The sequence below is a fragment of the Marmota monax genome, unplaced genomic scaffold (assembly GCF_021218885.2).
Source record: "Marmota monax isolate L192 unplaced genomic scaffold, Marmota_monax_Labrador192_F-V1.1 WCK01_AAM20220418_F8-fsc00341, whole genome shotgun sequence".
In the NCBI taxonomy this organism is placed as follows: Eukaryota; Metazoa; Chordata; class Mammalia; order Rodentia; family Sciuridae; genus Marmota; species Marmota monax.
The window spans coordinates 661798-674448 of NW_026694916.1; the positions used below are offsets into that span (position 1 = coordinate 661798).

At 46.9% G+C, this 12651-nt stretch overlaps 1 protein-coding gene across 2 annotated transcripts; it reads right to left on the reverse strand.

Annotated features, from left to right (window-relative positions):
• Positions 1-8044: 8044 nt before the first annotated feature.
• On the reverse strand, positions 8045-9341 carry Pop7 (POP7 homolog, ribonuclease P/MRP subunit). Of its 2 annotated transcripts, none has more exons than XM_046427110.2 (2): positions 9105-9341; positions 8045-8888 (listed from the first exon to the last, which is right to left on the reverse strand). In XM_046427110.2, exon 2 carries the CDS (start codon positions 8876-8878, stop codon positions 8456-8458), a length of 423 nt encoding a protein of 140 aa, XP_046283066.1. In that variant the 5' UTR covers positions 8879-8888; positions 9105-9341; the 3' UTR covers positions 8045-8455. The 2 variants fall into 2 exon arrangements, with proteins under 2 accessions (XP_046283066.1, XP_046283065.1); XM_046427109.2 differs by having other exon boundaries at positions 9069-9341.
• Positions 9342-12651: the final 3310 nt, after the last annotated feature.

A 12651-nucleotide genomic window follows, 5' to 3' on the forward strand; every position in this document is an offset into this window, starting at 1 on the left:
AGGTGTGTGAGGGAGAACATGATCCAAGAGGGGCATGGAAAGAGGAAAGGGGTATAGATGAGCGTCTGGCTGGTGGTATCGAGGGCCTGGCCCCTTCCCTCTGCTCACCTCCAGCCTGCTCTGGGCCCTCCCTGAACCTGCTGTCCTGGCTTGGCACTCAGAGCCCAGCTGTGCTCCCTTCCCAGGACCCAGCTGCAGGACACGCACATGCACACACGTCCACACTCATCTGCACGTGCGCCTTGTCCTGACCACACACCCCCAATAGACTCTGCTCTCCAGGGCCCCTGACTCCTGCGTCACTATCCTGACCTAACTATGACGAGGGGGTCGGGGATAGTTGGGGGTGGGGGAGGACACAGTCTTGAGGAAAGGGTGGAGCCTTTTGAGCTGTGGGACCTGCCCCTCCTCTCACAGTGACTTGTCAAGATCCCTGGGTTCCTGCCCACCAGAAGGGAAGGGAGACAGGACAGGCCACCAGCCTTTAGGTGATGAAGCCTGCTAGACAGGGTGACCTGTCCCCTGGGATCTTTGGAGAGTTAGGATTGCAGCTTGGCAGGGAGTTGGGGGAGAGGCCCGTGGTCCTCCCCACACCCAATCTCAGTGCCATAGTAATCCTGCTGAAGGCAGAGGCTGGTCTGGGGTCCGAATACAACCCAGATGTACTTGGATACGCCTAGCAGGGTCCATTAATCTGTCCTCGGTGGCAGAGGACCTTGGGGAACAGGAAGAAAGTAAGAGGGTACCTGGAGCTCCCCCTCCAGTGCCTCCCATCTTGCCACCCAGTGCCCCTCCATCTGCCTGCTGTATTTCTCTGGTGTGGTGCTGACTCAGCCCTGGAGCCCTTAAGGGGGTCTCCTCCCTGACTTCCCCATCGACTCCCTACCTAACCCTACCCCGTTCACTTTCCCATTGAACAGCCCCCTTTGTGTGATTCCCTTGAGCAGTGGCTCCCCACTGCCTCCCTGGCCTGTCACCCACCCAACTTCCCAGCACCTTCTCCCAATGCCCACTCCCACTCCCTCCATCCCCAGAGCTCACTCCAATGCTTGTGCCTCCTGCCCTTTCCTAATTGTGCCTTCCTCCTGGGTCACCTTCCCACACTATCTCCCCTTTTTCTTCAAATCACAAACCCAAGTTTCCCTCCTCTTCCCCATTCCCACAGCAGGAAGTTGTCTCCTTCCTCTACACTGCCATCATCTAGGTACAATCTCAGGTCTCTTGCTGTCAGAGCCACCAGGTCCATCTGTCAGTCTAGCACTGAAAACTCCAGGAGATATTTATTAAAAGTCTCTGCTGGGAGGGATACTCTCTCTAGACATGTGGCACAGGTGTCCTGGTACACAGAGAAGGAAGGGCAGTATATGGAAAGTCTCACACAACTTGGTTCCTGCCAAGTACCCGGGCTGTTTATGGGCCTTACTCTGCCGTGGGGAGCATTCCATGGGTATCTCCATGCCTGGCTCCTCAGCCAGAGAATGGGAGGAGTGAGCCATTTCTGGCCAGCTATCTTCCTGGGATCCTGGACTTGGGAAACCTCATCTCCTTTCTGAGTAGTCAGCCATGAAGCCCAGCTTGAAAGGGACAGTTGTGACAAAATGGTGGCTGAGGAGGAGTCAGGCTCTGTTCCACAGATTCCTCCTGGCAGCCAATTGAAATTGAAGATCCAAGTAAAAGCAAATTTACAACCCCCCTGAGCTGTCCTAAACCCCAGGCAGCACGGAGCCCCAGCTGCCTGGAGTCTGGCTGGGGAGAGGGGGGCCTCTGGGCCCCCCATCCTGCCTCCTTTCCAAGCAGTGGCTTCTTGGCTCAGGAATTCAGCCAGCCGGCCCAGAAGACCTTCTGTGCTGGGAAGTAGGGTGGCTGGGGTCCTGGGAGGGGGTGTGTGTGGCGGGGGGGAGCTTCCTGGCCCTTGGGAACTGGGAAAGAAGCAAGAATGCTGGAGAAGGGGTTCCTGCTGGAGATTCAAGGCCGAGTCCTTTTCAAGGTTAGTTTGGAGAAACTGAGGCAAGGGATGCTTTTTTGGTCATAAAGCAGTCAACAGAATCAGACCTCTAGGTTTCTGTTCTCAGCAAGCAGCTCTGTGAAGGGGCTCAGTGGCTGAAAGGGGCTGTCTGGTGAACATCAGAGCTGAATCGGTGACCTGAACTCTGCTACTGACTTGCCAGGCACCTATCTTGGCCAGGTGACCTTTTCTCGGAATGGAGATTCTGTAGAATGGAGATGGCAAAAATGATGGGCATTGCTTCCCAGGGCTGTGATGGACTAGAGGACATCTGGCATATGAATCAAGAACACAGCTATTATTACTCTTGTAGTCCTCGGTCGGTCTTCCTCTGGCATTGTCTACCGTTCCCTCCTGGGAGTTGGCACAGATTCTTGGCACCTTGCCTTTGGTACAGTAGCTGCCCTGACCATGCATCTTGCTGGAAAAAGGTCATCAAATAGAGGGGCCTTGACCACACTTCAGCAACTAGCACCTGGACACAGTTTTCACTCCCTGCAAAAGCTGTGGATGGATAAGGGGAAGATATCAAGACAGTTCAAAACTTGGTTTATTCAAAGCCTGGGGCCCACCAGGTATTTCTTGGGGAGACCCAGAGAAGCCCCAGTAACCTTGGTCTGAGTGAGACCTTTGGGCATACCCTAAACAAGCCCTGAAACATTACAAGATCACCTTCCCTGGTTATTTATGTCTTAAATTCCCCAAATACTTGAGTCCTTTCAGGCTCCCACAGCACCATAGACCTTCACATCTTGTCAGATTTCTGCAGAAAGTACCAGACCACATCTTAAGATTCTAGTTCTTAAGTATTGTGAAATATTCTCAAGCCCCTTCCTATATTACTAATCCTGTATCAGAAGATGGGACTGGTAAATGGTCCAAAGTAGCTTTTCTGTCTAAACAAAAACAAAATTAGAAAGTCTTAACTTTAAAAAAAGCACCACTGAGCCAGATGTTATTATCCAACGATAATCCCAGGTACTCAGGAGGCTGAAGCAGGAGCATCACAAGTTCAAGGCTGGCCTGGGCAACTTAATAGGACCCTGTCTTAAAATAAAAAATTAAATGGACTGGGGATGTAGCTCAGTGGTAGAGTACTTGCCTAGCATGTAGGAGGTCTTCAGTTCCACCCCAGAACTGCACAGACAAAACCAAAAACGCGTCTTGCAATTTAAATGGAAGGATTTTTTCCTACCACATAGACCTTTCCAGAGGTATGGTTATAATGACAAGTTTCATTTTGTTAACACAGAACTTAGTGACTTCATGAGGATTTTGCATGAAATCCACTGAGCTCTTGTTCCTATATAGGAATATAGTCCACACTCTACTTCAAGGAAGCTTATAGCAACCTTAGACATACGCTTCGACACCCAAACTTAGCAAATATGTTCCCAAATTGTTCATGGTTCACTAAGAACTAATGAACTATCAGAACTTGATGTTTGATCCCACAAGTATTCCCCTAATCTGATGTAAATAGCTCTTTGGCTTGTGTCTTAGTTCATAGCCAGCAAATAATTTTAGTTCTTTCAGGAAAGTGTATTTTTCTTGCAGCAAACAAGACTCACCGACTCTGAGTTGGAAGAGATCTAAGAGGTCCTGGGAAGGTGAAGGTCCACCCTCTGCTTGTGTATTTCCAGTGACAAGACATCTGATATCTCAGAGAATTAGAGGCTTGTTTCAGTGAAGCAGCAGGTATCCCCTGTGTACCCATCCATGCATCCATCTACCATTCATTCACCAGAAAAGCATTTCTTGAGGTTATCCCTCAGTTTTGTAACTAACTTCCTGATCACCTTACCTAGAGAACAAGGAACCAGTCACGAACAGGCTTTGTACAAAAATCAACATTTTCTTTCTTTTTTTTTTTAATATTTATTTTTTAGTTTTAGGTGGACACAATATCTTTATTTTATTTTTATGTGGTGCTGAGAATTGAACCCAGTGCCCCATGCATGCTAGGCGAGTGCACCCCACTTGAGCCACATCCTCAGCCCCAACAATTTCTTATTATAAAAACAATATGTGGGCTGGGGATGTGGCTCAAGCGGTAGCGTGCTCGCCTGGCATGCATGCAGCCCGGGTTCGATCCTCAGCACCACGTACAAACAAAGATGTTGTGTCTGCCGAAAACTAAAAAAGAATAAATAAATATTAAAATTTAAAAAAAAAAAAAAAAAAAAAAAAAAAAAAAACAATATGTAATTTTTGAACAACAAGAAAACACAGTTAAACCGAAACCCAAACTAAAAAGTACCCATAATGCCATTAGAGAGATGGAGTTGTAAGCGGCCATTTTCATTCTTTTTTCTTGGGTCTTGCCCCAAATCTCTGTGTAACTGGACACCCTTTGCCCTGAGGAACTATGTTTGAACATACTTGTCCGACTCCTCCAGAGATTCAAGGGTTTATGAACATGACATTGTTCCCCCAACTTCTGACCAAGCACTAAGAACACACTTGGGACAAAGTGCTGGGCCTTCTTAGGAAGGTCATCAGCCAGTCTAAACCAGTTCCTGTGTCCTAAGGGCCTGGCCTTTCCCTTTCTATGCCTGGCACCATCAAAAGCCTGACAAAACTAATAGCCCAGACATCACCTCCCTTCCCTTCTCCCCAGTCTAAGATGCCTAAAACCATTTCTTAGCCAGATGGCTTCAATCCACTCGATAGTAGCCCCGTTGATTGAACCCTTACTATTACTAGGACAGTTCCAAGCAATTTGCAAATTACTTGTCTTTTTAAATCTGTCTTGCTTCCCACTGGACTTTACAGGACCAACATTTAATACCTCTTCTGGAAGGCATGGCGCCCAACACAGATCCCCACAAATAGCAGATGCTCAAAGATGCTATGGATGATATGCGAATGTCTACACCTCCTCCAAGATAAGCATTTGGAGTTGAATCTGATCTCCTGGAATCTGTTTCTGAATTGGGAGTTTATTTCCCATTCATTGTGGGGTCTGCACCGATTGAGTAAAAAGGATTGACACACTTGTGTCCTCCCACCTCCTCTGTTGGACTAAGCTAAGGTGGAGGTCAGAGAGCCAGTAGAGGGAACAGAGTTTGGGGCTGGCCTCTCTGCAGAGGTCCCTAAAGACACAAGGATTCTTTGCTCCACCCACTCTGCATGGACCCAACAGATGCATGAGCCTGGTTCACACCCACTACCTGCTCCCACTTTCTAAAGCCCACAGTCCCTCTTGCTTCAGTAGCAACATCTATGGGCTGGTTCCCCAGAGGCCACTGAGGAAAGCCCCACTGGCAAGCAGTAAGGAAACATGGAAGAGAAACAACAAATGGGCCAGGAGTGGGAGCTGCCAAAACAAACCAAGTGCAAAACGGCCGCCTGCCACCACCTCAGCTGGGTCCAGGCCAGGAGCGCAGACAAGAACACATACGTGCAGGGAGACACACAGGCCATTGAGTTCCTTGCAGGCTTCCCACTATGCTACTGGAACTACTGGGGGCTCCAGAGTAAGGGAGCCTTGCAGTCAAGGGTGATGGAGGGAGGAGGATGACAGAAATGTCAGTAGCCTCATCTCCCCAGTGCCTCCTGCTTCTTAGGCACCTTTTGTCCCTCCAGTTCCAGAACATGCCCTGCCTATTCATGAGTCCCCCTTGATTTCTCTGCCAGATTGCCCCTTCCCTCTTTACTGCCTGTCAAACTCCTATTTATCCTTCAATACCAGGTCAAAGGTGAAGCCACTTTGGACCCCCAGAGGAAGTCAGCCTTTAGCATGTCTTCACTTTTATTACCATAGCAACTATTACTTCTTACACATCTTACTCATTCACAAATGTATGTGTGTCCACTTCCCCATTAAGTGCTGAAGTTCTTACAGGTATGGGCCATGCCATATACACAAGCCAGAGGAAGGGATTTCAATTAGGGGCCTGTAAGGCTTTCAGGTTCAAACCAAATTACCTTCATAGTAACTATGATAAAATTCAGTTACTAACCTTCCAAGGCTTTCAAACTCTTAAGACCTCAAACAATAGTCAATACCACAATTTATTTTATTTTTTTTAAAGAGAGAGTGAGAGAGAGGTAGAGAGAGAGAGAATTTCAATATTTATTTTTTAGTATTTAGCGGACACAACATCTTTGTTTGTATGTGGTGCTGAGAATCGAACCCGGGCCGCACGCATGCCAGGTGAGCGCGCTACCACTTGAGCCACATCCCCAGCCCAATACCACAATTTATAAATAACTAGTACACATGTATATACAATCATCTCTTGGTGTCTGAGTGGGATTGGTACCAGGACCCCAGTGAGAATACCAAAATCCAAGGATATTTAAGCCCCTTATATAAAATGGCACAGGATTTGCATAGAATTTGTCCACATCCTCTTGTATATTTTATTTTGGTACTGGGGATTGAACCCAGGGGCACCTTACCACTGAGCTACATTTCCAGCCCTTTTTGAGACAAGGTCTCCCTAAGTTGCTGAGGCTGACCTTGAGCTTGCAATCCTTTTTCATCTCTCAAATTGCTAAATTACAGGTATGTGCTACTGTGCCCTCATATGCATTTTAAATTACCTTTAGAGTACTTATAATTCCCAAGACAATGTAAATGTGTGTAAAAAGTTGATATATTATTCAGGAAATGACAAGAATAGACAGTCTATATATTTAATACACACTAACTTTTTAATATTTTCAATTGAATCCAAAGATGCAGAGCTTGTGGATAAAGAAGGCTAACTACATGTACATATCTGATTGGAAAAGCTTCAGTAAAATAATACCAGTCAGGCACAGTGGCACACACCTATAAACTCAGCTACTCTGGTGACTAAGGCAGGAGGATTACAAGTTTGAAGATTGCATGAATTTAGCAAGAACATGTCTCAAAATAATTTTTTTTTAATTTTTAAAAAATAAATGGGAGCTGGGTGCCGTGGCACACGCCTGTAATCCCAGTGGCTTGGGAGGCTGAGGCAGGAGGATCTCGAGTTCAAAGCCAGCCTCAGCAAACTCACTGACACCTTGTCTCTAAATAAAATACAAAATAGAGCTAGGGATGTGGCTCAGTGATCCAATACCCCGAGTTCAATCCCCAGAGCCAAAAATAAATAAATTAAAAATAAACAGGAGTGCACACCTGTAATCCCAGCTAAGACAGGAGGATTGCAAGTTCAAGGTCAGCCTCAACAATTTAGTGAGACCCTATCTCAAAATAAAAAGGTCTAGGGATGTGGCTCAGTGGCTAAGCATCCCTGGGGTCCATTCCTGCTACCAAAAAATAAAACCTGGCATGTAGCTCAATAGTAGAGTGCCCGTGGACTCAATCCCTAGTACCCACCCACCCCCAAAACTAAATTGTATTTTTTTTTAGCTTAGTTGCCTTTTAAAGACAGGGCTGTGACCCAGTATATTGATCTCAAGGTCCACAAACCTGTCACCATCACTTTGATAAACATTGCTTGAGATGACTCTGGTTTGATAAACCTGAAAGATCAGGTCATCCCATAAATACCCAAATGAGAAAACATGTATTACCTGTGTGCCCAGTAATTATTCAGGGGAGACTTATCTTTCTCACCAAACAACCTAGCCAGAAAGGCTTCAAAGGCTCTGGACTCCAGTTGCCCAGAAGCTACCTGGGCCCTGCAGAACCAGGAATTAAATCAGTCAAAACTGTCCATTCCTTCCATAGAGCCTGACATTAGGAGATTCCATTTGCTTCCATCATCCTTAAATCACCTTTCCTGTGCCTGGGAACCATTACCAGGGAGGAGTCTGGCAAATCTATAGGCATACAACAAGCCCAGCTGCATAGGCAGGCACGTGGCCTTTATCCATCCAGTCTTCCTCTGAGGGCATGAAAATGTTAAGGCGGACATCTAGATTGTTGGGCTTCTGTACCCACTAAACAGTTTGTTAAGGTTACATGTCATAATCTGTTCTGTAGGAAACATCTGGATTACCCTCCTGTACCTAAAAAACTTGTAAAGTTTACTCCTCTCCCTATTCAGGGACACACAGAATTGCACAGGGAAGAAGCAGTAGCAGTGAGCGGCAGGGCACCATCACAACTTGTAGTTTTTATTGTACGGGACAAGAAAGATCCACTGTTGGGGCCCAACAAGAGACAATACACCTCCCTGCCCTCAATTCAGAGTCCTTGAGCTGAGGGAACAGGCCTTTCTTTTGGCACCAGAGACTGAAACCAGGGGTGCTTAACCACTGAGCCACATCTCATCCCTTTTTCTTTTGATAGGGGCCTAAGTAGGTGAGGCTGGCTTTGAACTTTGAATCCTCCTGCCTCAGCCTCCTGAGTCTCTGGGATGAGTGTTCTACCACCCCGGCTTAACAGGTCTGTTCTCAGAGTTCTGGCAGTCATCAGTGAAAGAGCCAAGTCAAGACAGCCACATCCGGGCCTACCTGAGGTGATGGGGGAAGGGGGAGGTAATAAGGGGGGCAGCTTCATTTCGATTACTTGGGCGTGACCCTGAAGACTCGGATGTGGATGGCCGAGTTGTTGCGGATTCGGGTCAGTGGCTCTCTGGTGTCAGTTTCTGGTTCCAGTTCATCCACAAGCTCCACAGTAGAGGTATTGGCAGCCACCTGCAAGGACCCGAAGCTGCCTGCCTGCAACTGCAGGGCAATGTTGATGGCGCGGTTGATGGCCAGTCCCAAGCCATGAATGTAGATCTCAGTGCACGCATTCTGACCCCGTGTCCCTCCGTCCAGAAGCTTCTGGCAGCGGGCCAGCTGGGCCTTAAAGTCAGTCTTCATGTTGACATAAATGTCATTGGGCCTCCGGGGCAGGCGGTGGGGAAGCCTTTTCCGAAGGGTGTACTCCACCGGGTCCAGCTCAGCGTCGACTGCCCCGCGGGGCTCTCGGTTTTCAGCCATGCTGTGCACCCTGGCATGGGAAAGGGACAAGATGGGAGAGTCACAAGCTACTCCGGGTATTTTCCCATCTCGCTTCCCGTACAAAAGGTGTACCCGGGAGGGGGCACGGTTGACGCCCCTCTTCCCTTCCAGCCTCTCTCCCCAACTCCGGTTCTTATTTGTTCGTCGAGTCTTCCCCAACCTCACGCACCTCCACCGCCTCCTCCGCCAGCTCTACCGCGCCTACCCTCTGTGCTCCACAGTGCCTTCCGGGCGCGCGGCCCGCTCCGCCAGCCCACTCAAGGGTATGCGGAGCAACCCAAATAGAGGCTGCGATCCGCGACCTTCAGTCGCGGAAAGGATAGGAAGGCGGCGCGCAACACGCACGCCAGACCCCAGCCCAAAAAAGGGTGGCGAACTGCGCCCCTGCGCCCGGCCGTCCGCGAATTGCCTTCCCGGCCTCCGTTCTCCCCGCCCCTTTCCTGAGCGCTCGCGCGAGTGCGCGAGGAGTTTGAGCACCGCGAGGCTTCCGGGCGTGACGGGATCTACACGTGTACGCCGGGGGCGGGGCGGGCGGTGGGGGGAGGGGCCAGGAGGTGCTGGGCGGGGCTCCTTCGGTCAATCCCGGGTTCCGTGCCGCGGAAGGGGTCTAGAAGTGGGGCGAGAGCAGCAGTTAGCTATCCCAGGGGCCTGAGCGGGGGATTCTGAGTAGACAGCTGGCGAGTTCAGAAGAACGTGATCGCGAAGGTCAGCAGAGGTGTGGGTAGATGTAGACAGCTGACCTCTCGCCCAAGGTCCCTGTAGCCCAAGGATCCAAGGGGGATTTAGTAAAGGCCGGGTCCCCACCTTGCCCGAGGAAAGAGCCCGGGGATACCCCTGTAGCTCACGGAACCGATCTTTCTCTCCTGAGTGCGGGGCCACACGCTCTGCGCCCAGCCTTAAGAGCTGCTCACCCACACCTCTGCTAGCTCCCCCAGCTTTTCGGCCGCTAGCGGAAACCCCAGAGCAGAGACATACCGCCCCCTGGCGGGGAGGGCTGGGGTTTGCAGCTCCCCAAGCCTGTGAGGACTGCCCTTTGTTCAAGATTGGTTTAGCTTCTGGACAGTTCCCTTGGAAAAGACTTAGACCTCACTGGGGACCTTGAACAATTGGGCTTTGGCTTCCCCATCACTCAAATAGGGATGCTAATTGAGTTGTTAAACCCATTGTCTTCTTGTAAATTGTTAAGTGTGCAGTGAGTTGGCTTGTTTATGCTCTCCAGACTCTTCTCTAGTTGCCATGGGTGCGGTCTGACTTACTGAACCAAAGGTTGGAAAGAGAACTTAGCCCCACATCATCTAGATCCTGCAGTTTTCTTCTTTAGCTTCAGATTCTTTGATTAACCACAAGTGTGGGGGCTTTATGTTAAAATGGAATATAAGACAGTAAAGATACCAATTCCTTCCAAATTGATCTATAGTTTTATGACAATCTCAGCAAGAATTTTTGTAGATATAGAGAAGTTTATTTTAAAACTGATATGGAAAAGCAAATGAAGTAGATTAGCCAAAATAATTTTGAAAACGTTGTTGGAATCATGCCATAGAATTTTGACTATTTAAGTGTAATAATGAAGAAAGTGTGGTACTGGCAGAGGGATAGACACAAAAATCAATATAGTAGAATAGAGAATCCAGAAATAATACAGCCAATTTATTTTCAACAATGATGCAAAGGCATTTCAGTGGAGGAAGGATGGTCCTCAACAAGTGGTGTTGAAACAACTGGAGAAATAGGCAGAGAAATGAACCTCAGTAATACAAAATCAATGGTAGATCTAAATGTAAACCATGAAACTATAAAACCTTTAGATGGATTCCACCTCTTGGGTCCCCTTCTTCCTCTGGGAGAAGTCTTTTCTGCTGTCCTTTAATAAACTTCTAATTTCTACTCTGACCTTGCCTCGGTGTGCTTCTTTGGTGTTATTCTTCAACATTGGGGAAGCAAGGACTCGTCATGGGCCAACAGGGGTAACATATTGGAGGCCCCAGACCAAGATTCTACACCTACACTGAGGTAAGCCCTCTCCACGCACCCCATGTCTGTTTGAGGTACATCTTTCTCTCTCTTTCTGGAGGGTAAGGTGGGCACCCAATGGCTACTTAAATGCAATTAGTGCAGCCGCCATTCCACCTCTTGGGTCCCCTTCTTCCTCCGGGATAAGTCTTTTCTGCTGTCCTTTAATAAACTTCTAATTTCTACTCTGAAAAAATAAATAAATAAATAAAATGAACCTTTAGATGAAGACAGGGGAAAAGTCTTCCTGAAATAGGATCAGGTGAAGAGTTGTTAGACATGATTCCAAAAGCACAATCTATAAAAGAAAAATTGATAACTGAACTTTTGTCAAAATGTCAAAATTTTTGCTCTGAAAATAAACCACAGACTAGGAGAATATACTTGAGTCACATGTCCAAAAATCCAGGATATGTAAAGAACTCTGAACTCAAGATTTAGAAAATAGAGCTGGGTGGCAGTGTGCTTGCCTGCACATGTGAGGTGCTGGGTTTGATCCCCAGCACCACATAAAAATAAATAAATAAAGGTTTTGTGTACATCTACATTTAAAAATATTTTTTTTACAAAAAAGAGAAAATAACCAGGTACAGTGGTGCACACCTGTAATCCCAGAAGCTTAGGAGGCTAAGACAGGAAGATCTTGAGTTCATAGCCAGCCTTAGCAAAATCGAGGTGCTAAGCAACTCAGTGAGATCCTATCTCTAAATAGAATACAAAATAGGGCTGGGCATATGGTTCACTGGTCGAGTGCCCCTGAGTTCAATTCTCAGTACCTCCAAAAAATGTTAGAAAATAAACAACTCAATAATAAAATAGGCAAAAGTCTTGGACACTTCAGCAAAAAAAAAAAAAAAAAAAAAAAGGGTATAAGGACATCAGAAGATGTTCAACATCATTAGCCATTAAGGAAACGCACATTAAAACCATGAGGAGGGCTGGGTTGTAGCTCAGTGGTACAGTGCTTGCCTAGCCTATGTGAGGCACTGGGTTGGATCCTCAGTACCACATAAAAATAAATAAAGTTGTCTATCTACAACTTTTTAGTTGTCTATCTATAACTAAAAAAATGTTTAAGAAAACATGATGAGGGCTGGGGGTTGTGGCTCAGTGGTAAAGAGCTTGCCTAGCACATGTGAAGCACTGGGTTCAATTCTCAGTACCACATTAAAAAAAATAAATAGAATGAAAACTTATTTTAAAACATGATGAAATGCCATTTACATATTAGAATGGCTAAAATACAAAATCCTGACAATACTAAGTGTGGATGAGAATGCAGAGAAATTGGATCTCTTATACACTGCTTGTGGAAATGTAAAATGGTAGAGTCATTCTAGAAATAGTTTGGCAGTTTCTTCTAAAAATAAACATCACATGACCAAGCAAGAGCACTTGGGGGCATTAAAAAACCTGTACACTATTGTGCATAGCAGTTCCATTTATAATAAATTTCCCAAGTTGGAAACAATCCAGATGTCTTTCAACTGATGAATGGTAAAATAAGCTACAGTGCATCCATACCACAGAATACAACAAAGCAAAAAGGATTGGATCAAAGCAACCTGTCAAGCCATTAAAATACTGTGTATATTATATAATACTCTGGTAAGCAGCTCCTATTTTGGTGTGAAAGACAATATGAGCAAGATGATGTGAATTGTGCTAAGGGAGTGGGGGTAAGTATAGGATTTGTTGAACCCCTGGGAAGGAAGAGCCAATATGATCTTGAGGGTGCC